The 27,086-nt window shown below is 43.2% G+C and overlaps 2 protein-coding genes across 4 annotated transcripts in view; one reads left to right on the top strand and one right to left on the bottom strand.

The window, feature by feature from the left end:
• cpped1 (calcineurin-like phosphoesterase domain containing 1) overlaps positions 1–11,696 on the bottom strand; it is a 30,520-nt gene extending 18,824 nt beyond the window's left edge. Inside the window, exons 1-2 of one of the 2 annotated variants that reach the window (XM_010730784.3) lie at positions 11,480–11,696; positions 8,388–8,606 (exon numbers count right to left, since the gene is read on the bottom strand). In XM_010730784.3, coding sequence (XP_010729086.1) covers positions 8,388–8,606; positions 11,480–11,543 — 283 coding nt within the window. In that variant the 5' untranslated portion in view covers positions 11,544–11,696. Of the gene's footprint in view, positions 1–8,387; positions 8,607–11,122; positions 11,386–11,479 lie in introns of those variants that run through there. The other variant, XM_027289182.1, reaches the window with a different exon arrangement.
• A 1,542-nt stretch (positions 11,697–13,238) lies between these two features.
• shisa9a (shisa family member 9a) overlaps positions 13,239–27,086 on the top strand; it is a 47,843-nt gene continuing 33,995 nt past the window's right edge. Inside the window, exons 1-2 of one of the 2 annotated variants that reach the window (XM_019261952.2) lie at positions 13,239–14,198; positions 14,864–14,970. In XM_019261952.2, coding sequence (XP_019117497.1) covers positions 13,684–14,198; positions 14,864–14,970 — 622 coding nt within the window. In that variant the 5' untranslated portion in view covers positions 13,239–13,683. The remainder of the gene's footprint in view (positions 14,199–14,863; positions 14,971–27,086) is intronic. The other variant, XM_019261953.2, reaches the window with a different exon arrangement.

Here is a 27,086-nt window from a genome sequence, read left to right on the forward strand (position 1 = left end):
GTTGCAGCTGCTCGCTCGCAACGAACCCTGCTGTTACACAAAACTGAATCTTAATTTATTCACAAGTGAGGAATGTTTTCATTTCTATGAAGTCAGTTTCTCCAGGTGTTCAACAAGCTTAGAAAACCTAGAATGGGAAGTCAATGAGAAATGCTCTACCCTCTCTTAAACACCATCAATGTGCTCTTTAGCAAGGCACCTGACCTTGTCAGCTGCTCCACTGGAGTCGGTAGGCAGCTAAAAAAACAGAAAGAGAAATGCTTTTTTGTGCTCGACAGTCGACACTATCCAAGTGTGAAGGTGTGTAATCGAGTGAGTGTGCGACAGGGTGGGACTCAACAAGAGCATGTAGCCACACGTTACTTTCTTTGGATGAATTTATGTGAAAAAAAATAGCACGGGTAGCCAAACACAGATGCTGAGCCACCTTCTGCTTACCCACAACTCCAGCTGCCTGCCCTCAACTACAGCCATCCCCTAACGTGGCAATATCCATGAATCATCCCTCAGCGCTACACAGTGCAAACCAATCCTCAACCATACAGTAGCCCATCAATCTGCATTTGAGACACCTTGCTTTAGATTAATGGGGTGTGTTTACGGGCACGACAACATTAAGGCACCAGGCAGTTTAACATTTGTAGGTTGTTTAGATACACGTGTCCGAATGTCTGGACTGCTTATTCACTATAAAATTGGATTTAAACTTATCTTGTTACATTTGTCAGTTAACACGTTCTCCCACACTTCCCCTTAAGCACTAGTAATCGTGCCATACAACACTGTGCAATTGACCACTTGCTTGGCAAAGGTAGGATAAAAGAGGGAGCAGAGGATTTGTGATGAGAACCCATCATGTCCAGAAAAGAGTGATAAAAACGCTGCAGATAAGTCGATTTCATGAATGATTCCTCAAGTGCAGGAAATAATGACGGCTAATTCTGAAAATGATGTTTTCCGCATACATTTTCTCACCCTGCTCTTTTGGAATAAACAATATAGTGTATGTACAGGGTAGGGTATGTGGAAATAAAAACACTGCTCTCTGCTCTCTGGAGCTCTGACTGAAAGGCCTTGTTCATTTAATGAGATTGCAACACTGTGATTCTCAAACCTTGACAGGAGACTTTGGCAGGTTCTCGTTGAGCCTGTCCAACACTATAAGCACTTCTCTCAATTTCCACTGAAGACCGGCTGTCGAGACTGCATGTAGGCCTCAGTGCGTGGGGTCTTGCTGTCGCATACATTTTCTTCACTTAAACAACTTTCAATGTGTGTGGGGACCACTATATTTGTGACTAAGTCGAGCATGTAGTGGCGCTGACAGGTTGTGCTGATGTGGCAGTGGCCTACAGTTTCTGACAAGGTGGTAGCTAGAATGAAGTCATATTAAATGTATCCTACAACCTTTCACACACACACACACACACACAACATTATAACATTACAGTATGCTGGATCAATCGTGAGTAATGAAATTCACCACTAATACTGTAAACTGTAATGTCTTCTGAACTGTCGCAATAAAACTAGAGATGTCCCAAGCTGATCCTAAGGAAAAGTACCCGGGTGGAATATTTCAAAGAATTATATCGGCTAAAATAAAGCAGCTCAAACTCTGATCCTTTCTTTTCTGTGCTCTACTTTGTTTTGCTCACTCATCTTAGTTGTTTTGCAGCACTACTGTTCTTTACGGAAGCCAGACTCTACAGTGCAGCGCTTAGCCGGCGCTAACAGGAGCTTTTGCAGGCAGATTGGCTGTCGTTATATAATGTTCATGTCATCAGTAACTCGAAGGCAGGCCTAATTTAAACTTGTCTGTTGTCTGGTTGAAGTGTTCATCTGCAGGCCAGGAAGTGTCTGTGCTCACCCAAAAGTAATTTTGTGAAGAAGGAAACCCAACTCTTTAACACCACTGTATAACCATGAGCGAACTCAGCGTTTGTGTAGTCTCAACCACTTCAACAGAGTGATATAAGATTTACAAAAGTTGCCTTCTACCACTTCTATTCATATCATATCAGTCATTTAAGCTCATAAACATAATACTTTTGAACCAGGACCTTCAGTATTTAGACCAAGTAGCTTGTAAAATGTGCCAAATTTAATGGTTTTCAACTGTTATTTACATTTGCAGATTGGAAAGTTAAAGGACTTGATTCAGGATCCGAGCCATAAGAACCTTGAATGGAACATTTCTACATACAACTTCATCAAAATCAGACATGCTTACATTTCTTGTTCACTATGATGATTCTAACGTGGACAAGCATGTTTAGATTGTATAGGTATAAAGTAAAATTAATCATCTGTCATCATCTCCATTCATCTTTTCTCTCCATGCCTTAAAAATGCACTTGTTACAAAGAATCATCTGGGATGTCGTTGTTGGAAACCGTTTGGAAAAAGGCAGGTGCTTGAATATAATCGATGCCATAGAAGCATTTACGCCAACCTCTTCAACAGCCGCCATTGTTGTTTTTCAAGTGAACCGATGATCCCACACATGTCTGCGCACACATCTAGTATTAATCCATGCCTGTAAATTATGCTATAGCTACCAGCAGTTCATCATAGGAAGCTCATTGGTCTGTAACCACTGTGCTGAGACAAATGCATAGCTTGAAGTCTGTGAGTTGGATTCTTGCATCAGTTTGTGTCTTGCAATGTCTTGTAATAAAAGATTATGACGGAATGTTTACTGTCAAAATGACAGAAAACGAGAAAGTCTAATGCAACCTCTGGTCCCATCTGTCCTGGGAACGTCTTGGGATCCCCCTGGAGGACGTGGCAGGGGTGCTGGATGGACTGCTGCTGCCAGTGTGATTTGGACTAGTCTACAAAAATGGATGGATGGGTGGAAAGATGGATGGAGGAATTCACCCTGACATTTACCACGGTTGTCTTACAGCGTCTAAGAAGATCTTTTCACACTGACATTTTGAAATGTGTATTACCTGGGCAACTACAGAAAGGCGAACTGTGAAAAAGGTATCAGAGAGACATTTCTACACACTACACTCTTGGCAGACCTATTACTGCCCACAAGCCACTGGATGAGCCCATTTGATAAATACTCGCAGAACCGCACACCTCTCTCCAAAAACAAAGTGCTGCCACGTGTGCAAAAACCTTCATCTCTCAACCTCCTTCATCTCTCATCTACTTTAGAATCTCACAGACAGCCTTCAACAGCAATTAAACAGGTTTCCACAGTTACAGAGCGGGGACAGGGAAGTCCCAAGGTAACCCCTACTTCACCTTTATGAGTTTTCCATATATGCGTGCACATATGCAGATGCGCACACATACTCAAACACTTCTCCATGCTGTATCATGCGTAACATCCCTTGCAGACCCCCAGAGACACAGCTTGAATCCTTTGTAGTGCTCATTAGGAGAGTGTTAAGTCCAGCGTGTTTCTCTAATCTAATCAGCTCTGTATCCCCCCACTTCTACACCTCCCCACAGCCACCCCGTCCCTGCTCTTTATCCTCTTCATTTGTCAGCTTTAAAAATAAGTGAGCGAAAGACACAGGAGAGTGAAAGTGAGTGAGGGAAAGGCTGAGATAGGGTGAGATTGAAGGAAGTCCTTGAGATGTGAAAGTGTCTCTCGGGTTTAGCTTGGATCAAGAGGAAACAGAATTGGGATCAAGGAACATTCTATCAGTAAAGGTCGGGACGACACAATGTTTTCAGGAAGCATGATCTGAGTTTGTTTAGTTTTGGGGAATGGGATTGCACCTCATGGACCAATGTGAAGGGAAGCAAATGAAAGCCTTTGAGTCCATCAAGGTTCCTCTCCATCTTGTGCAAATAACTTCTAATTACCACTTCCCCAATTAGCCTTCGATAAGGGAGAGCTCACTAGTTAGCCTTCCGTTTCCCTGCTTTTGTATCAAAGTCTGAAGAACAAATCGAATATTGATGACTCTATTGTTTGTTCCAGAACAATTACAAGAACAAACAGAAATTCTGATTCCTCTCCACCAGTTTTAATTCATATGGATGCTTCAAATAGATTCATCAGAGGCAAGAATAAATGAGCTTGTTTGTGTTTGGTGTCAGACTTGCAAATGAAGGATGTCAAAATAAGGTATGAGGCGTAAGACAGCAGCTGTTTACTGAAGAGAACAAACAGATAAGAGCGAAAGACGGCGAGACAAGAGACAGAAAGGAAAGGAGACTATGAAGCGACAGAGAGAGAAGAGATAGACAGTGAAATCCGTGGGAACAGGAATACAGTTGCCAATTTCCTGTCGCCGACAGGCAGCAGTGTTGACAATGCCAGTTGACAGCCAGCTTCCCCTGGCCACCACCCATTCATTCTGTATTGTAAATAAACAGTTTAAGGGGAAATGTCAGCTGGGAGACGGAAGGAGCAGCTCCGGCTATAATATCTTTTCCCTCCTCCCTGCCGATGCTGCAGCCCAGTTGCCAGGCAAGTGACGGACGTGGAAAGTAATGAGGATGGCACACACAACCTGCTCTGGTGGGGTTGACACTAACAAGGGCTGACGCCAGGGCGTTTAGAGGTCCCCAAGGCCGTGCGGTTTCAACCCCATGCTTACACTATCTACCGTCCCGCTGTACATCTCAAATGGATCTCGCTGTGACCTAAAAATGCAACTGATCAGAGGGAGATGGGAAGTGGTGTGGAAAATGGATAGCAGCCATGTTTTGGTCTAAATGGTGCAGTCATGGAGATGATAAGGATACTTGGGAGGCCTACAGCAAAACTCTTAGATGATAGAGGGAGACAGCTCCAAGAGTGTTCATGACTGTCCCAGTGCAGCTAAAACTGGTGGTCATTATGGCCCAGAAAAAGTCAACAGTTGTGCTGTGACTAAACCAAGCCAAATCTGTGTTGCATATGTATAGTTTGCCTTGAGTCATATTTTAGAAACAGGGTCCAATGACATTTTACAGATGACATACTGCACCACATATTAAATATTCTGCTAAATAACTTGCATAATCTTCAAATCAGGATCAAGGCCAGAGATTGGTTTATTGTGATCCAATCAAACAAGTAAATAGACACACTGAGAAAAACAACATGCAGAGATGTAGAGAGAGATGACTTCTTTTTGTGCCCATTCCTTGAGGCCAAGCAGCCAGACAGGCAGGCAGCTCATGCTACGGCCTAATTGTCATGCAAAGGTAGTTTGCTTTGGTTGGCGGCTTGTGGCTCTTCCTGCTTAACTTTAACTCTGCAGTGGTGCCTGCCAGCCTGTTTTTCTTACCCAGTAATTAAATTAGGACGCTGGACATCAAGAAACATGCTCATCACCTTACAGTCACTCACTGTTCCAATGTCTTCTTCACCTACTACAACTCCTACCATACTGAGAAACATGTGAGTATTGTCCACAGTTTTTTTTATAAATGGAATTGGTTGGTTTATGATTACAGGTTAGCACTAATCAGCATCATCACTACCAAAACAGATCCACAGACAGAAGGGAGCACAATTGAACACAGCATGCGTCAAACACGGTGTGTCAGTTCCAAACAAGGTGGGAAATGAGCAGCAAAATGACTATTTTGTTTACTCGACCAGCCGTTTCTGGGGCGAGTTCCCAAACCCAGTTCTATTCTCAAAATCGATTTGTCTGGCTACACAGCGAAAGCATCTGGTGAATTTAGGAAACCAGCTGCCAGTGTGGCAAAACAAGTCAGCTAGCCGTTCATGTTCCAAGACATCTAACATGTCCAACTCAGAGCATAAAATTCAGGGGGACAAACCAAGTTACCCTTTTGTTACAAACTAAATGATTAACTAAAAAGGCCTCAAATGTCTCATCTGAAACTAGTATTCAAGAGCTGAGCCATTCCAAGAAAAAAATCTTACCTTCATACAAACAGCTTTAAGGCAGGCAGGTGCTTTTTAAAGATAAATATTGCATGCTGTCACAGGGGGTCTGATGTTTACAAGCAGGTAAAACTAACTTCTGCACCTTCTAGCTGCAGCGGCTGCAACACAGGCACCACGATGACCGCAATTCTGTATAGATTTGAAGAACTGGACAAGAATTTTAAGTGTGACTGGTATAATCGATATCCAAAATCTTCATCAGCGCAGAAACTAAACTTCTGAGAATAGCCAGAAGGCCTGTGCTATTTCATAGATAAATATCAGCTGCTGTCATAGGGGAGTACGTTGTTTACACACTCTGGCTGGGAAACAGAGAAGGCTATTAATGTTCAAACCTACCACCATGAGGAATATTCTGTAGCTCAACCATCCCAAAGCTGATGTTCTTAACAGAGTGCATTAATTAGATCAGGACTATCTCAGAGGGTAGCTGCGAATTCATTAATCAATACATATATCAGGCATATTCCATTCTGTTTAAAGACTGATGAATGTCAGAAAGTGTGCTCTGCTCCTGCTGATAATGTAAGTGAGGACTGCAGCGATGGGCCAAGGCAGAAGGCCCAGTACTGTATAAGAAATTTCAAAATTGTGCAACAAAACAACAGCATGTCTATTATATGTGTCCTTTTGCTCAAATGCCATTCACTATTGCCAGAGATGCATACATACATTGGTTTTGCAAGTCATCACAAACCTCTTCTGCCTGCTGCACCGGGGTCACAAATAAACAATCCCCACCTGAGGCTCAAAAATGACACACACAATGACTGACAATGAGGCTCAGATTATACAGCATGCCTATCTGGAATCCTATATGACAGAAAAAGGCATGAAAATTTAATGGAGTCCGTCAGAAACATTCTTCTCACATTTGACTATTATGACAAATATATTTGACATTGGCATAATGGCTCCCTTCAGAGCAGCTTTCGTACCTAATCAGAAAGTCAACTCATGTTGGACGGGTCAAAAACTAAGACCCACAGTGGAAACAAAGTGAACGGTGCCAGGTTTGACACTGCTGAGCAGTTCGACCTCTAGGCATGGAACAATTGGTGTTCTTTTCTATATTACCATAGCATTATCCTCATTCACACGACCCAAGCCTGCATATTACACGAATATTGAACTGTATAACTTCATTGTAAATATGATTTATTCTCCTCTTTTATTGCTATAGTTTGTTTTAGTTTTTATTTAAATGCTTCTGTGTGGAGGGGGGTACAGTCTACAATCATGCAGAGTTGGGGTCATTTATATTGCTGTGTTACGGACTAGCCAATACATCTATGGCACGACGTGGCCTGATTACATACGACTATGCAATCAGGCCATAATCGCGGTGCTATTATTGAATGAAATGTGACCCTGAACTATAAATCAAACACTCACCCACTGACCCCTTGTGTCCAGTACAAATCCAGCTTAAGGATCAGCGATAGCCTTTAGACATATGGGGCTTTGGTTTAAATAGATCATTAGCTAGATCAATAGATTAATAGATCAGATGATGATCTGGGTGGCATAGCTTAATATTCCTGCCTGGATCTACACTACGAGTTAAATTTCTCCAGATCCAAGCTGTTAGTCACAACAGAACTACTGATGAATAAATGAATGAATGAATGAATATCTATCTATCTATCTATCTATCTATCTATCTATCTATCTATCTATCTATCTATCTATCTATCTATCTATATATCTATCTATCCATCCATCTATCCATCTATCCATCTATAAGATGTCAGTCGTGAGAAAAAGTTACATTGTGTGTATGAAAGCAGGAAGTAGCCTCGTGACTTGAGTATCAAACTTTAATGTTCACTAGCCAGATCAGCAGGCCTTTTTTATTTTGTTTTTATCATACAGAAGATTAAAGGTATGACTTGGTTTGACAGCACATTCTATAGTACATCACTTCACAGTGTTTGAGTGTTGGTTGTTAATCATTTCTCAGTTTGCTCATAACTTTCCTTTGATCTCTCTTGTAAAAAACAAGATCTCAGCTTCGGGGCACAAATCTGTCAAAGAGCAGCCTCAGAGTGCTGAAAAAAAAAAAAAAACGGGGCATAAAACAAGTTGACTGGCAAAACAGTGTATAGCGTGTGAAATCTGTGTTTCTATAGAGTTTGCTGTTATCTGTTATTTGGGAGAGCCATTTCAAACGCTCTGAAATACGTGCAGTATTCACATGAGCCTGCGTGAAGTACCGGATGCCGTGGGATGAACGTTGTGTCATTTGGTCTGACTAATAGAGGTCAGGTAGAGTTTAAGCTAACATGACTGGCATCTGTGAGGTCGCATCAAGTCCTCCAACATTAGGTGGATAATTGGCAGCCACCCTGTTTGATGCCAATATCACATATTCACTGTCCATATGGCTGTGAGTGTGCTGGGAACCTTAACTGCTGTGCCTTGTTTTCAGTAGTAAGCATGTGCTGTTGTAGTTTTTTTCTAAAGTTTAAAAGGCGCCGTGCTTGTCCTTCATGCGCTCTGTCCCTACCTGGCATGGCATGGACCAGGTCGCCACAGAGCACCACGAACCTTGGCCTGGGTCGGAGCTGGTTTACGGCCTCCACAGCTTGCTTTGTGAGCTCGACCTCCTCGGCCCATTCCTCCCCTCCTCCATCGCAGTCGCCGTCCCTCCACGCCTTCATCAGACCGAGCTGGGGATCCGCGGCCTGGATGAAGAAAAATGGTCCCGTCCACTCATGCTCTGCATCTGGAACAGCAAGAGGTAAAAATGGACTAAGCAGCAGAGAAGGACGCTGGTTGTTACCAAGACCACAATACAATAAAACTGATTAAAGATGCACTAATCGATAATAACTACTACTTAACTAATAGATAGATTTTTGTGTGACAAATATTATGGAAAAAGGTCATTTAATACTAATTAATATGATTATACAACTTTAAATAAGTGTCATTTTACCTATTCACTGAATTTGGATATAAGCGGGCACTTTAATTCAAACGTGTTCACACATTCACCCAATGGACCGATTATATTAGCAGCTGGCCTTTTAATATATGTATAAAATATGTCTGCTGTGTACTAACTTCACATTTTTTTCAGTGTGTTTAGGTCACTGGATGCTTGTACAGAACACTGCACACAACAGTAAGCAAGGACGTGAAAGCTTCAGGGATTAGGTGTCATAACAGCATTAGTCATTCAGCGGGTATAAGACCTGCTGTGACAGCTTTTTGTAGAAACCTTATATTCACTCTTGGAATAAACACAATTGATTAGCTGAAAGTGCTGTTATCAGGGTTTAGACGTGGGAATTGAAGACGCGGGGAGGGGGGTTGTAATGTACAGTCTTTTGATTAAGCTGTACATGCTCACTCCATGAGTAACCAATGCTAAATAATTAACAAAACAGATCCATGTTGGAGCATGAATGAACAACAGAGAACGAGTGTTTTACATAATCCTGACATTATGTAACGGGGTGAGGGGGGCCTTACAGTCTAATCACTCTCCAATATTCATTAACAACACGGCATGTAAAGAACGGAAGCAGACACTCAGCGCCGCTTGGCTTGATGGTAATGACGAGGTTTGACATGAAGGACACGAGAGAAAAAACGGCTAAGTGATATGGAAATGGAGCCCTCTTGTTTCCTGCAAATGGACCGATGCTAAAAGCAGGTGTAAACAACGGTTTCTGCTCCTAATCATTTAGTTTCCGGAAGATGTGAAAGCAGTCCTGTAGTTATGCACTGCTGTCACTGTGGAGCGTCTGCATCTGCATTCTGCACAAATCCCCTCGCTCACACTCAGCGGGGGCCACTAGCTGTTCAACATCCTCTATGTTTAACATGCTCTCCGCGTATCTCTCCCTCTCCCAAATGAGTTTATGATAATTCGGTCCTCCGGAGAAACGTAGAGCAAAGATAGGAAAAGAAAGAGCGACAAAGAGTGTCTCCCTCCTGGGAACCAGACGAGTAGAAGCTCAACAATGATTCCCACGTCGTAATTGACATTTATGGATCCAAGAGGGGGAAACACATTCTACTTTTATGATGATTACCATCATCATCTCTTCAAACAAATTACTTTACAATGCCTTCAGTCCAAACTAGCCTGGCCTCGATCTTAACTTATAACTACACAGTGGGGATTGTTGTTGAATTTTAAAAAGCTGCCAGTATAAAGTTTTCTACTGTAGCGTAGGCCTGACTTTTTCTCAGAAGTCCGTGACAGTCTTTAAACATTTACTTCTTGAGAGAATGCCGTCTAGATCCGTCTTTAAAACTTTCACCAGCACACACCGAACTCTCGCAGCTTGGCACAACAGTCTCCAAACTTGCACTCAGCTTACGAGAGTTTGCATACGGAAATCATTACTTAACAATACACACCTCAGTGAACAGGTAAGACCAGCTCTCTGCAAAAGGATTGCTTTCGAATCACACGGGAACTAAAGTGTGCACGCAGATAACGCAAACAACGTGCACCTCGATGCATGCTGGTGCCACTCCTGAGTTAATAGCTGTCTTTTTTTTTCCCCTTTGCGTGTGCTGCGAACATGAGACACAATCTGTTATGATTTCATGAAGCTGCAGGGCGCACACACACAAATCCTGCAAGCTTTTTTTTTTTTTTTTGCTACAGCGAGCATACTTTATAGTACAAGGTTCTCTCTCTGGAGTCAGATGTGTAAACTATTTCACAGACAAATGAAAAATAAAATAAATAAATAAACAACAACACAAAGACTTGCAGAAGCCGGCAAAGCTCCCATGACAGGAGATAAGAGGCAGCAGCCTTGTGTGGCTTCGCTGGGTGAGCACAACTTCAAACATAAATTGCACAGATTTCTCAGGTGGCAGATGGTGCGCTCAAAACAAAAATTAATCATCATTTGAGATGAAAGCACAAGGGGGCTTTTGTAGCAAATAATAAAATACTGAACATTTCAATTTCTTCCCTTGAGTTCCTTCATACGGGCTGGTTTTCCTACAGCAAAGAACAAAACAGACATGAAAAAGGTAGAAACACACATGAGCACACATGCTGAACATGAACACGGTCTGAATCACACACCTCACTGATGAAACATTTGAAACTAATGTAATTAACATAAACGAGGTCTGCCACAGGTGGAAACACTTCAAGTCGCGCCACAGCTCCTCCTTAAACATGCATTAATGCGGTTCAATGTTGTGTAATGGAGATTTAATGTAGTGGAACAGACCAGATAAAGTTTAAATTATAAGCTCACTTGCATTACATTAACCACAACTACCACCTGTGACCTCTAACAGCGGGCTACATCACTTTTGAGTACACTGTGAATGTTGTTTTGTCGCGACACTAACTTACTTATTGGATTTATTCTTGTAAATACAAGCTAACGCGCTAGCTGCTGTTTAGCCTCGCAAAAGTGGACGACAGTGACCCAGTTTGTTGTAAAAACAAAGCTACACAAAAGCTACAAAGCGACTGCGTTCGCTCTGTCGCGACATATGCGCAGGTTGATGTCGCGACAACTTGTGTAGCGTCCAAGTTAGCCGACACATTACCCCGTACTGTAAGTGGGCTAACCGGTGGCGCTAATAAGGAGGCTAACGACGGTCTGCTACCTTCAGTCAGTCCGCTGAATGTCCGGTGTTTGGCCCTGAGAAAGATATCCTCGCTGTCAGCCATAACACCCGCTCGATAAAGACTTGTCCGAGCAAACTAATGCGCGACGAGCGTGAGTCTGTCAGCGAGCCCGCGAACAGGTGCGTCGTCTCCAGCTGTCTGTCGGCGGCTATCCGCGATCGATTACACAGCCTGGCTCTGTGTGTGTGTGTGTGTGTGTGTGTGTGTGTGTGTGTGTGTGACTTCAGCTGCAGTGTGGGACTACAACACACACTGTCCTGACATCTATACAGGCACAAACAACGTGCATGTGTCAACTTTAACATATTACCTTTAACTTCAACTGCTTTATTTAAATAAAACATGCAATATATTTAAAGAAATTTCGACTAAATCAGCCTAAGATCTACACCAAATTACACCACAGAGAAGCTCAGGTAGGTCATAGAGAATCTTAAAATGGGTAAATCAATGGTGGCACCCAGCGCCGGTCCTGGCCACATTTGCGCCCTGGGCGTTCGTGCGCCCCCCACGGAAAATGCGCCCTGGGCGGCCGCCCACATTGCCCATAGCTAGGACCGGCCCTGGTGGCACCTGTGTTGACCCTACTGTTTCATGTCAAAATGGCTGCTGAGAAAAGAGCGGCAGTTTTCAGTTGAACCTTGAGCAAGGAGTAATTCAAAATTCAGAATGATTCACACCTGAGTGGAGAAACAGTCTGTGTGGTTTTCTTGCGTTTAGATGAGAATGAATTGTTGGTTTTGTTTACTTGCACTGCATCCATACAGTTCAAATGAGCCTGAATGTCCTTTAGGTATCTGCTTTCACAGAATTAATCAGAACACACCACTTATGTTACAGGTTTTGCAGGTTGGACATTATCTTAAATAGATAAATATTTAATGTATATATTATATCATATAGTATATATATATATATATAATAATTATATATATATTATATATATATATAATCCTATTAAGTTTGCTTTTTCAGGTCAGTCCGACTTCTCTCACAGCACAAAAAAGCTACTTGACAACAACAAGAACTTGAGATAGTCACTAAATATAAAACTTCTATAGGCTGCAAAGTGTTTTCTAATAAAACATCTGTATTGTTCATTGTTTCTGATATATTTATTTAAAGGGTTAGAGATACATCCTCCAATTGGATGACATGTGAGAATGAGCCTCTTCATTTTTTTTCCCCAGATGAGATGAATCTGTGTCTGCGCACTGTCCCTTATTTTCAGGATTAGAAACATTTGGATACACTGAACTGGTCTGAAAGGGTCTGTTCTTTGCGCGTATTGCTGCTTAAGAACCTTTATTGTCTTTCAGAGTTCCCAGGATCTAGCAGCCTTTACCTCCCCGGGCCACATCTTTGTTTTGTTTTTTTGTTGTTGTTTTTGTAAATCCATCCCCTGCTTTTAGAATCTCTGCCAACCACTGCCTATCCTATTGTTGCACACTATAAGTGATTTCAGGATTTCCGAAACAATGGCAACCTACGACTGAAAAATGCATGAAGTAGAAAGGGGGAATGGGAGGAAAGGGCTCCTACGCGTTTCTTCGACGGCAAAATAGAATAGTGATGTGCGTATTCGGGGATTTTATCAGAATTTTTCACAATAAAGGCTCTCTCTCTCTCTCTCTCTCTCTCTCTCTCTCTCTCTCTCTCACTCTCACTCTCTGTCTTCAGCCCTCGCAGTCTCCCTCCCTCTCCATGTTTTCCTCCTCCTCTCCTTTTGCGCACCAGGCTCTCCCACCCTCGGCTCTTCTATTCGCTCACTGCGCTCTCATCCTCGGTGCGGCTTGTGTCTCTGCTTAGTCCTGTGCGTAAGAGCGCGCCGATGGATATGTAAAGTGATGCACTCCTGAAGACGCGAAATCTGAGCTTGCAAATGCCTCTCTGGAAAGACGTGTAGATGCGCGGCAGAGAGCGCGCGTTGGAGAGCAGTTAGTTAGATTAAGTCAAGTTCATCTCACGGAGATTTTATTTTATTTTATTCTGCGCGTTTATTTTGTTTTGTTTGTTTTTTGGATGGTGATATGTTAATAAAGATGTTCATCAGCGCGGATGACGGTGCGTTGCTATTTGGATGTGTGTTTCTGGACTTTTCAGCGTATCATGACCGTGCGCCTTTCCCCCTCTCTCCAAGTCATTTCGTTTCTGCGTGAAGTTGAACGGAGGAGAAAGCAAGATGAGAGGGAAATACTTTCTCCTCGGCTTCTTGTTGCTCAAACTTATGGCTCTTGTGTGCAAGGCTGACGGGGAGCCAGGACTGCTCGGTGGATTCGTAATGATCGCCACCTCCAACGGCTCCAGAGAGGAGGAGAGCGCGTCCGAGGCGACCCCGCACACGGAGGACAAATGTCGGGGTTACTACGACGTGATGGGCCAGTGGGACCCGCCGTTCATCTGCAAAACAGGCAATTATCTGTACTGCTGCGGCACCTGTGGCTTCCGCTTCTGCTGCTCCTTCAAGGAGTCGAGGTTGGACCAGAGCACCTGTAAAAATTATGACACGCCGGTGTGGATGAAGACCGGACAGACTCCCTACAAAAAAATGAACAAGATGCACGACAGCACCAAAGACAAGACGAACTTAATTGTTTACATCATATGTGGAGTAGTGGCCATTATGGCTCTTGTGGGGATTTTCACCAAACTGGGGCTGGAAAAGGCGCACCGGCCTCAGAGAGAGAACATGTCCAGGTGAGTCTCTCCCTCTTCCCTCTCTGCCCGCTCCTCTCAGTGCGCTTGTTTACAAAGAGACTTGCAGTAGTAGCCTACGCACGCACTGATCTGGAGCGCGCTCTTCTCTCCACACCTGCCTCAGAAGTACACAATGGGAATAAATCCAAACACAGCACCATTCAACTACAACTTCTTTAAAATGCATTATATTCTGCACACAAGCTGTGGTTACTGGGCAACCAGAGCAACTTAGGTCATCTTCTCTTTATGATAATGCATGCTCTCTCCATTCCGGTCCGTCCATCCATCCACTGTGGTATAACGTAACATTACGCGAGCCACTCTCTCAGGCGGGGGCGGTTTTCTTTCACTAGAGTAAAGCGGCATTGCGCTCCATTGTGCTCCATTGTGTATCTGTCTGAGTGGAGATCAGTGAAAACCCTTTTTATACACCTTCACAGTGTAGTGCAGAAGCAAAAACTGGACTAATGAAATCTTTCCCATTCATCAAGGAGTCCCATTTTCTCCCAGTTTCATGAAAAGATGCTGCACAGCAGTACAGCCCCACTGAATGATTAAATTAACCATGTTTTGCACAGTTCCTCATGTCTGCACCTCTCATCCATCACTGCCTCTCTGTCTCTCTCCTCTGCTCTGCTCTCCTCTCTCTGTCTGTCTGACAGGGCCGTTGCCAGTGTGCTGCAGGGCGGGTGTCCAGGTGAGCAGTTTCGGGGGGAAGAGGCCCTAGGGATGCATTCACAGCACTTTGTTTCCAGGGCCACAAACCTCCGTGAGTTTTTTTTTTTTCTTCCTCCTTTTATTTTTATGTTCAGGGAGATTTGGACAGCTCATTGGCTGGCTGTCATGGTGTCACAGGTCCTTTTATGAAATCATCTGGAGCCGGACACATATCTGGTTGATGGTGCGATGGTGCGTAGTCAGAAAATCCTCAGTATGAGATACAGTACGAGCACAGGCAGAACACACACACATCCACTGCAGGCGTGTTCCTATTTTGTTTCAAATGACAGCATTGGGTTTTTTGTTTTATCTCACACTGGCCAGATATCCATCCATTTCATAACACGCTAGAAAGAGAATATGTGCCTGCCTGCCTTTTCTGCAGCTTTTCAAATCCAAACATTATTCACCGTTTTATTTTGGTTCGTGCCCACATGATATAATGAGAGAGAGAAAAGGGGAAGTGGGAGTGTGTGTGTGTGAGTCGGTGAGGTATTGGTGGTGGTAGTGTGTGTGTGTGTGTGTGGGTAGGGGGATTGGGGGGCTGGGAGTTTGGGTGGTGTTGGTGTTGAGGGTAGAATACAGAGAGTATGAATGCCATCTATTTCTGTTGCGTCCCGTGGGCTGCTACAGTACCGAGCTTCTTTGTGTTTTAACACCAAAGATCAAACAGACGAATGCACGCGCGCGCACACACACACACACACACACACACATCATAAACGCAAGAAGCAGACATTACAGAGCATTCAGATTCCCTCACAGTTGCATCACAAATGTGTACTTCTTGGGACAAAACAAAAAGCGGATCTAAGATAAAATTCACCATGAAGTATAAGTTTGAGTCAGGCATATTGTGGCTTGTGTTATTATCAAGCTATGTAATCCATTTAACTAAGATGGCATTAAGAATTTTGCTCTTATTGGTGCCTTGCTTTAACTTGGGCTAAGAAAAGACAGATTATTTTGCTCCTAAACAATAGATACATGTTTATTTTATGCCAATCTTCCCTCTTATGGGCACACTTAAAGTGCCAGCAGCATCCCCAAAAATCCACCAAATCGTCCTTGCAGTTTCCAGTTAGAAACTTTACACACAGTTCACAGCTGAGTTGAAACCATCAACAGAGAGCAGGCGAGAATTTTCTGAGATTTTTGGGAGCTGTTGAGTGCTATGACAGACAGGAAGTGTACATGTAAGGAAGTGGTGGCGGTGGTGGTTGGATGGGTGGATGGGGAGGGTGGGGGTGAGAGAAATATGTAATCATACAACAGCTCCCCTGGCTAACGACAATGTGACATAACCCTACTCAGCATGAAGCACTACACCCACAGACACCATCCACATCATGATGAGAGCACAGCTCATGGAAAGAGGGGGAAAAGAAAAGGTTGAATTCATGAAAATGATTTGGTTTCAGATGTGACGGGTGGAGAGGGGGTGTCTCAATCCAAAAGAAAAAAAAAATAAAAGATAAATATTTTGAGTAGGTGCTGGGGTCTGCCCGAGTCTTTTTTTTTCTTTTCTCGCAGCACTGTGGGAGTGATGAGATAACAGGACGGCCTATCACCTGAGTGGCCGTGAGGACACTGCTGTGAAATAGCGGTTATTATTTGCAATGTGGAACCTGCTCAGCTGAACCCTCTAATCCTCGGGCTTGTGGGTGATCATGTGGAATGTTATTAACCTCTGTGATCTGCCGCGAACCTCACCCTGATTGGTTTACGGGGTCTCTCCGCCGGCTAAGGAGACGATTCATCACGGGGCACAGGCAGGGGGTGGTTGGAGAGGAGAGGAATTAGATATGGATTTGCTGGATATGGACATGTTATTCTTGTTTTAAGTGATTAACGGAAGATAAATAGACTGGAAAGGGCAAGATGATTTTTTCATTAAGAGCGCTGATGTAAATGCAAAGGACGGACGAGGAAGGAGTGTGGAGAAGAAATTGCAATGTAAGGATAAGTGCTTGGGTTAAAAGGGCCACTGTACATGTGCAGAAGCTGTTGCACATAAATGGAGTTTACTTAGATAAAGTGCAGGATTGTGCTGGAAAATCTATTTTCAGTGCAAACCACATATTGATTACAGCTTATGGGCAGATTGTCCTATTGCTGGCATCAATTAATCTGATCTGTCAAGTCTTGGCTGCTCATATAAGAGGAGAAAATTCCTTTGGGACTTGTGCCACTGTCAGTCAGAGAATGCTATTTGGCTGCTGAAGGAATCACTGCTGATTGCTGCTTTATCATTTATTCAGTTTTCCCACAAGCACTTTACTGAATGCATTCGTCAACAGAGGTATAGAAAAGCAGACACACCTCTAATTCCCACTGCGTGCTTTGCTGTGTCTTGATAATTCACAGTCATTATCACAAGTGAGAAACACAGAGCATCAATTTGTAATACAAAAGCCGGAGGTTTATGTTTGTTATGTCATGGGCCCCAGTGCATAATCCAGCGACTGCATATTAAAAATGGACAATTTGGTTGCTTTGTGAATGAGAACCAGCCAGCCCACCAGGTCCCCCAGGTGGACCTGGCTGGCTGGCTGACTTTCATGTCATCTTGAGAAAAAAGAAAAAAAAAAAAAGAAACCTGGAGACGTTGTTTGAATCCTTAAAAGACTGAAAATCATGCTTCTCTTCACTTCCAGCCTCCAAGTGCTGAAGAGACAAAGGACGCAGGGGAAAAGTGAGAAGGGTGGGAGGAGAGAGAGGGATGTGAGCGCAAAGTGAGGAGTCAAAAGATCCTAGTGGCAGCACCCAGACTGATGGAAGCACCCAATTTTGAAGCTGTGGTGGTGACGGATGGGGCTTTGTACCTGTCATGTGTTAAAGCAGCACTGAAGCTGCTTCTTCTTGTTCTTGTTTGGAGTGACATGAAAAAGACTGAAAACATCTTGGGCATTGTCATTTCACTCAGGGTGACTTTCAGCTCCGTTTTTGGCACTATAGAAACTGGAAATCCTGAGAGTTGAAGTGTAATTACAAGCAGCAGCAGCAGCTCATCTCCTTGTAACAACATATACTATATAATCTAATGAGGAACTTAGTCGTGATTATACATGCATTATTACACCGAGCACTTCCTCCAGATAAATGATGCACTTCTTAGTCCTGTAATTGTCATTTTGGGTATCACACTAAATAGCTTTAGGTGGGCAGCACTATTAGTTTTATTAAGACAAAGCACACACAGCTACACACACATACGCAGCACTCTGTATTCACAACTCAATTCACCATTTGCAGGCTTAATTACCTTCCCAGCAGTTATAATCTTTTCCTAAACATTCTGAGATGGGAAGGATGAAATTTTAATAGGTAATTGCTTCTGAAATTGCACAGGCACGGGGAAAAGGCCCTGTCTGCAAAACACTCCTACTCCGCCTTGTGACTGTGCGTGTGCAAAAGTGTGCATGAGCGAAGGCGTATGCAGCGTGTGTGTGTGCACGGCGGAGGCCTGTCAAAAGGAGCTGTGCATATCCTTCGTTAAAAGTAGGTGACTGTGTGACCTTGTCTTCCCAGCTGTCATCTGAGCCTTCAGTGTGTCACATCTGATTGCGGAGTGTCAGAGCGGAAAGAGGAGCTCCAGCTATAGTGAACCTACACACACACACACACACACACACACTGCAGCGCAGGCCATAAAAACAAGCAAAGAGACGCTGTGAAAGAGAGAATGACAGAGCTGGAGGTAGTTATCTGTGAGGCGTCACTCCAGCTCCGGCTTCGTTTGAAGCTCAGCTTCTGTCCTCTTGTTCAAACAGGCAAAAGAAGCAGGTGAAGTTGAAGTTGCCTCCCTGAGTTTGTCTTTCAGGCTCACGGCTTGTTGGAGCGACAGTAAAGCTTGTGCTGTATCTAAAGCTAGTTTTCTTTCATCCGAACCATTGAGAAAAATGTTGAATTTTGTTCGATTTTTTGATGGATTTACTTTCATTCATACTGCCTGGTCAAAAAAAAAAAAAAAAGTGACAAAAAAAGTCAAACAGACCAATTTTCATACATACACTTCACTTTTTGGTTGAGAGTTATGAGAAGATTGATATGCCTTTCAGCTAAATATGAAGCAACAGCCGACAGTTGGCTTAGCTTAGCATAAAGACTGGAAAACAAAAAGAAGACTAGGCAAGATTAATAATAAAGTTATTTCCCCAAAACATTAATCTACTCCTTTGATCTCAGAGGGCGCTTTGAAAGCCTTGTCAGCCATCTTGACAGCTGATTTAGGGCTAGGATTAAAAAATGTTATATTAAAGCAACAAGGGAAAGACTTAAAGCCTGAGTCACCTGTCAATCAAGACAAATGTGCCCTCAAAAGATGCTTTGCTTTATATAGTAGCTCAGTCCATAGGGACTTGGCTTGGGAACCGGAGGGTGGCCGGTTCAAGTCCCACATGGACCAAAAATATGGAAGGTGGACTGGTAGCTGGAGAGGTGCCAGTTCACCTCCTGGGCACTGCCGAGGTGCCCTTGAGCAAGGCACCGATCCCCCACAACCGCTCGCTGGGCGCTTCTCAGGGGGGCTGCCCATCACTCCACCATCTCTCTCCACATTTGCATGTCTATGAGCCCTTGTACCTTGTACTGCATGTGTGTGTCTGGGTTAAAATGCATGTCAAAATAAAAAATACAGTGAAAAAAGAATTTCCCCATTGAGGGATTAATAAAGTATATCTTCTTCTTCTTCTAATTGTCTATGATGTTCAGAATTGCCACCAGACAAATAAATTAGATTTTGAGACCCCTACAGCCTGTAAAATGACCATCAGAGATACATGCTAGATATAAAATGCACTAATCACAGTGCAGTCAACATATTGCACCTGGTCTTGCCTGTCCCACATCAACATCTGTCTGCTCATAAGACCTTGCAATCCTTGTCCTCCAAACAAATCACACTGCTTTCCCACAGCTGTATCACTTATTTGTAACTTGGTGCCACACATTGTTCTTACCATACCAAAGACGCATATCAGGCGATATTGAGTCAAGACGCCAGCAAGTCACAGGCTCAGATTCTCAGAGAGTACAGGAGTGTCTCGTCCTCCTCTCCAGGGTCTCATTCCTGCACCCTCACTCCGCCTAATTATCCTAATGTGAGGCCCCTCAGCAACCCAGGGACACCATTAGACTCCTGTTTATTGGGGCTCAGGGGCTGCACAGCCTGCAAGCATCGACCAACGGCAGACATCCGCTCAGTTTAGGCACAGAGGAAGAGTGGCCAGGGAGGTGTCAACACAGACAGGAGACCCGGGCTGAGGAGTGGAAGGAGAAAAGAAGCAAAAGGATTTTAGAAAGTGAGACGAGAGAGATACAAAAAGAGTCAAGAACAGAGGGTTGAGTTTCTTTATGAAATCTTAAAGAAATGTATGTGTCACTCTCCCGTCCCTGAGCATTAGCTTCTTTGTGAAATCTAATGTAAATTGGAACAAGAACTCATTCTGTGGACGTTTAAAGAAATCAAGCAGTATTTTTGATGGGCATGGAGAGCAGTCTAATGCATGCGGCCCTTCATTTTCTGTCCTTAGCGTTTTGCATCACGCAGTGTGTAATTTCCCATCTTGTCATTGTGGTGCTTTAATAAAAGAAGCAATAGGGACAGTGAATATCTTAACTTCTAATCAGCCAACCTCCCCTCCCTCCCATGCCCTCCTCACGAATATTAATCAGTTCATTTACTCCCAGGAAGTCACATCTTGCATTTGACAGGTAATTACGTCTGTGACTGTGTGTGTGCGTGTGTTTGCAGGTGTGCATGTGTCCATGTGTAAGTTCAATTAGGCGCTCATCATATACTTATGCGCGTGTGCGCGTATGCATATGTCGGCCGACATGACCTGTGGTGCGCTCCGGTCAAATCCTGAGTTCAGAGAACAATATTACGTCCATCTGTCTTCATCTATTTCAGTCTCATTTACGTTTGACTATCTATAATGATACAGCACTTGCAGGCAGTCATGGGATAAGCAGACAGACTTCCCATCTGTATGTTTGAACAGGTGGTTATCACCACTGGTTTCTAATTAACTGCTACACTGACTCTCCTTAATCGACTATTCAAATTAATGAGTCAAGCCTTTTCCAAATATTAGGATCTTTTTTTTTTTTTTCCACATGAATTCAGACAAAAATGTAATTATTACAAAGATAACTCTCAACATGGTTTTTGAGATGGGATTTGTTTGTAATTCTGCCTGTGTTTAAGTTGCGAAAGGCACTTGGCTCAATTCATTCATCCTTATGTTTGTCTTTGTCATATTTGTTCCTTTTAGCAATAACAAGCTCACTCTGTCAGACATACAGCGAATACAAGCCAAATCTCATAGTGCCATTATACAGTATATTATACGTACAGAATCATGTATGCCCCACAACATGTAGCTGTGTGTGAAATCCTCTGTAATCTGCAGTTATTGTCAGACGGCGCTAATCTTCTGTATTGCTGACAATAATAGTATACATACTCCTCCACTTCCCAACAGTGTTCCAGCTGTGTTCTAATATTATTCAGGGGAAACACCGTGGGTACCTCAGGGATTCGGCGTAGCTGTGGAGTAGTAGGTATATATAATATATACATATGGAGTGCTCTGTAATGCCCAAACATCATGGGTTGTGATCACTAACATATATAAACATGGACGATGTGACTCCACTTCCTCCCTCTCTGGTGTCATCTGTGCTGACAGCATCATTTGGAGCCAGATTGTGCACACTAGTGATCAGGGTTGGACCTGTGTTGTCGTGGTCCTGCCGATACAGCAGGGCTCAGCTGTCTGTTTATAGAATCAAATAACTAATTAAAACCAAAAAACACACATCAGCATGATAAGTACTGATAGGCAAAACATATTTGATGTGTCCATTGATTTATTGATTTATTTTTTTTTAGCTTTATATTAGCTCTGCTAATATAAAGGGGGACTAGGTTTGAGGGAGTTTGGGGAACTGTCATGTCGTCCATCTTTAAAGTCAATGGTTGTGATTGAGAATGGGTGGAAACCAGTCAGCAAGCAAGAGGCTATGTCAGTTGGTTAACAGTAATGGATAAGTGGTTGAAATATTCGGCTAAAAGTAGACGATAAACCATTGAAGTAGCTAAAAGTGATGAATAAACAGTTGGCTAACAAATAATAGTAGCTAAAAGTGATGAATAAACAGTTGGCTAACAAATAATGTATAATGTTGAAATGGTTACCAGAAAGTTATGGATCACATTTGGATGACTGGTTGTGTGGATGAGGGTTGGGAACCCCCAGAGTCCCGAGAGTCCAGCTCATATCATTATACCTACAGAATTATAGGAGCTAAGCTGTGTATTAGTGTCACTTCTCCATGCGTGTGCATTTTTGAAAAGTCTTGGCTTTGAAAGAGAACAGTCTGTTTTGAATGCACCGGCCAAAGAAACAGTCACTTCCCATGTCCCTCAGGTGCTTTTTTTTCTTTTTCTCTTCCTTATATACGCACACATGCCACATGCACATGGACACCAAAAGGCCCCCACACGGGTACAACGTCCATATAAACACATGTATTCTGTTCCAGGCCTGTATTTCACACGGCCTGGGGGCAGGCAGCAGATTTGCTTGGCTAGCTGACTGATGCCACCAGCAATGCTAAGTCACAGGCAGCTCATACTGGGAGCACATTTTGTGAAATCCCTCCTTCCCCTACCACCCATGCGCCCCCCCCATCACGCACACACACACACATCACTAAACTCAGGGTAGCAGTCTTGGAAGTCCAAGCTCCACCTCTTGCTCTCTCTTTCGCCTGTGGGCTTCAGTATGGCCTGGCTGGCTCATCACCCTGCCCCGAGGAGGTAGAGACACATTGGCAGCCTTCCCGCCGTTCACCCTCCCATCCTCATACTTACATATGGACACACACAAACTTGTGGACAGCCTTGCAGCCCCCCCCCCCAGCCCCCCACCACCCCCCATCCTGCTGGGCGCTGGCCCATAGATAGGGGACATGTGGCTGGGCGAAATGCGTCACGATGCTGGGCTCTTGCTTTCAACAGATCTTGTGACTGTCTGCCTGCCTGCAAATTACCAGCCTGGAACGATTCACAAAAACAGAGAAGGAGTTTTGTTTTCCACCCTTCTGATTGCAGCAATCGCTCTCCTTTCAGCTCCCCTCGGCCTCTGGCCACTGTTGCCTTTTCTCTTGGCATTTCTTGTCTCTTATGACAGTAGTTGGTTACAGAGGTTGTACTTCTTTATACTCCTGGATCCAGCATTTTACAGTGTATCTATGCAACAGGCTTAGAAGACTGATCAGATGGTTACACTACATATGTATTTGGGCTGTGAAATGGAGAACTGAACAAAATCTCTCTTCCTTGGAGGATTTAAACAAGAGATCTTTTGGTTGTTTCAGGAGTTTTTCTTCCAGGAAAGGTCAGATGTTGTCTTTATTTATTTTGCCCACATATAACCTGGCACCTGTTAGTGGAAGCTTCACAAAGCCAAAACCACATCAGTGTCAAAGAAGCCAGCCAAGAAAACACTGATTGAATACATAATATTACCATTGAGACTTCCAACTATTCTTGTTTGAAAATCTTTTAAAAGGACTGATCCACTAAAAACTGTCCTGGGTATAACTCAGCTAAGTTCCACCTGATGCCACGGCTGTCACTGCTGATCGTGGCTGTTCTAGACAATGTTTGTGACCACACCAGAAGCATCAAAGCGTATTTCACGAGAATCAATGGAGAATACACAGCTGCTCTAGTTTTGACGGAAGCCACGACCAGGATCGGGCAGCACAAAACAAACCAAGCTGGCCGGAAGTCAGAAACAGAAAGGGCATAGATAATCAGCGAGTCAGTTTTCAAAATAAAACACCCTGTGCAAACATCTGATTTTTCCGTTTTTCTGTCCTTTCATTGGCCACCATGTTTAGTCTCCTGCATATATGCAAATGCACCATTTCAGTATCTTCTCATCAGATCACAGGCAGCAGCATAGCACTGTGTCTATGCACAAAGCAACTTAATGAGCTTCATAATCCCGACGGGCCTTATCTTATTGGAAAATAAGAGAGCATGTTAATTCAGTTGGATGCCCGGTGATATATTATATAGAGGACTGTGCCTATGATGATGCATTCAACTTTTATTCAGCTCTATTATGGTGTGTGGAGCCCCCATGCAGATTTAATACTTCCCCTGAGTGACTACCTGCAACCTATTATTGTAAAACTCAGTACATTGTCGCACATGTGATAACCATCTCCAATCACACAAGAAAGGTTCTTTTTCACGATGGAAAGCTGGCAGTTGCTTTGAGTTTTGCAGAGGTTAGAGGAATAGGAGTTCTAGAGGAGCGTAAGAGACAGGCATCCAGAGGGAGAGGTACCTTTACCTTTTTTAGATGTCACTGTCAACCTCACCAGCAGGCACCGATTGAATCAGTCCCCCTCAGGAATTTTGGGAAATGGAAGCAGAGAGGATCTGAAAGTGCCTTCTCCCCCTCCCTCCTATACTGATAGGGAGCCTGACAGAGAGTAGTCGTACATGCCGAGACTGAAAGATAGAGACAGTGAGCGAGAGCGAAATAAAGTGAGGGACCAAAAAAACAAGACGGGTAGAGTGCAAGTGGAGGACGAGAGATGAGAAAAGAAAGATTGTGAAAAAGAAAGAAAGGACGGCTGCTGACAGGGAGGAGGCCGAGAGTGTTTGCGGAAATATGGAGTGAGGAAATCTATACTGAGACCATCGATCTTTCAGGCCTCTCCTGATATGAAAGTGGGAGGATGCAGAGCAGATAGGATTCAGACAAAGCTCCCCTTTGCGTTTCGCCTTCGGGCACACAATGGCAACATTCCACTGTTGAGGAAATGTGACTTCTGTGCTGACACTCATTTAGTCGTGAATTGGTCAAAACCTCCTGTGTTTACAAAGTCCCCATTTGCTGTAGCATCGGCGGGTCCGTTACATGTCAAGTGTTAACAAATAGTATCGATGTGAATGTGGCAGGTGCATCAGTCTTGCATAGTTCACGGGTAGAAGATGAGAGACTTCGATTTCTTGCTTGCACAGACAATGTGAAGGAGGCAGATAGGTAGAAATAAAGGCGGCAGAGAGTACTGGGTGTGTATGCACAGGTAATGGCACAAACATGCTTGCAAACAATTCTTAGTTTCAGTCAGTCAGTTTTCAGGGTAATCCTGGTTTATTACTACCTTTGTGGAATTCTTGAGGCTTATAAAAACCTCACACTAACCAAGCTGACTTCTGAGATCTGGGAACAGGCTAAATTGAGGTTACTCAAACAAAACAAACAAAAACAAAGGTGCCCTAGATCCACACTACACAACCTTCTAAGCAGGGTTTGAGTTTGTAGTTTGTAACAAAATACAGCAACAAAACTTAATTTTTGAGTCTGCATTCAGCATATGCCGCTCTCCCACCATGCAGTGTACAAAGGAAATGGTCCTGCTCACAGCTGGAAAATAAATTAAAACTAATTATGGTTGCTGATGAGAAAGCCTTAGGAACACCTGAACAACAAAAAGTGGGCAAACCATTTTTACTGCCTTTTTGCAAAGTTTAATCCGCAGTGACTCTGTAAAGTCGCCTTTTGATTTTGGAGTGTTTAAAAGTATGTTGATTTCTTTAACAACATTTTACAATCTGTGTACTGTATTACAAAGATTACTTTGTAGTATATTCTGTGTGCAGTTAGTATATAGTATGGAATTATTACATGCAATACAGCTCCACCTATGATCTACATCTTTGCCACATCTTTTTGGATTAGCGAGAGCCGGGAGAAGCAGGACCACCAAGGTGGTGACAGCCTGGCCATCACACTCTGAGCTTCAAAAGCGGCTCTTCCGAAACCTGTTGGTGACGTCACGGATATGTCGTCCATGTTTATACTGTCTTTGCCTATAACATGGCTGGTCAAGTTCATTGTCCAAATGGACTTAGTGGTGATGCTGTGGTGATCTTTTGTCTCGGCAGTTACTTTTGTGAGAACAATCATCAGTCATAAGCATTATAAAAGTTGCAAATCAACTCTCAAGTATTTCAGATCTCTAAATTCTGACCATTAAATGGCATCTGAACAATTACCTTTCAAAGCTGCAATATATATATTTTTTCATAATAACCCAAGTCCAGGTCCTTTAAATGCACAGGTCCAATAATGAAATATTCAAGGTTAGTGGCTGTGCAAAGATGCTGTTTTATTCATTTCTTTATTGCTTTGGGATTTTGAAAGGTCAAAACTTTATTCCAGTCTTCAGACAGAAGCCTCAAGTTCCAGTTTTTCTATCCGAACCAACACAAATCCAAGTCCTGCTTTCTGCCCATCCCATTATCTAAGTTCAAGGGCTTGCTTGTATAAAGGTGTGTTTCTGCCTGGCATGGACTTAGCTGTCTATCTGATCCTTGTGTTGTTTCAGCATCATATTGAATTTCATCAGGCGGTACCTGAGTCATTTAGTCCAGCCATATGTTTGTATTGATTTTAACCTGCACCCTTGATACATCAGCCACTTCCTCTTCACCACATCCCATACTTCTTTTTTTGTGTGTTTTTCTTCATCTCCTCCTCTCTGATTGTGTACACTGTTCCACCAGTCTCTGCGCCGCCATAAGATCAACAGTTAAAAGCCATAAATGATGTATAACCCATTCCACGCAGCACTGCCCGCGCAACAGATTAGATTTATGTATGAGTGCCTCCCCTGACCCATAATATCCATCTCCAGGTACCTTGCTAAATTATAATGCATCTCACGAGTTCTAGTTCTTTTGTGAATGTGAAAACAAGCTTCTCTCTGTGATTTGTTGGTTTAAAGGTTTAGTTCAGCTGAAGTCTAGTTCAATAATTCAAAGTGTGTCCATCAGTTTGAAATATCTGATTAGCTACATTCAGCATGTCATGTTATTGGCACTGTTAGTGTTTTTCAAAATTACTACAATGTTTCCAGTCAACTCTGCTGCTCTCTAAAATGTTTCTTTTTAGAGAATTAATTGAATTTCCTCTTGATCTTTCACTCCTTCATTTTAGCAATGCTATAAAAGCATGTGTTGTGAATCTGTCTCCCCTTGCCATAAATTACTACAGTGAAATCCATCGTAGCAGCAAATAAAGCAAATAGGCTGCCAATCTTCTAAATGATAATCTGTTTGTTTATATC

Source organism: Larimichthys crocea, chromosome XVI (genome assembly GCF_000972845.2).
Source record: "Larimichthys crocea isolate SSNF chromosome XVI, L_crocea_2.0, whole genome shotgun sequence".
NCBI classification, from domain to species: domain Eukaryota; kingdom Metazoa; phylum Chordata; class Actinopteri; family Sciaenidae; genus Larimichthys; species Larimichthys crocea.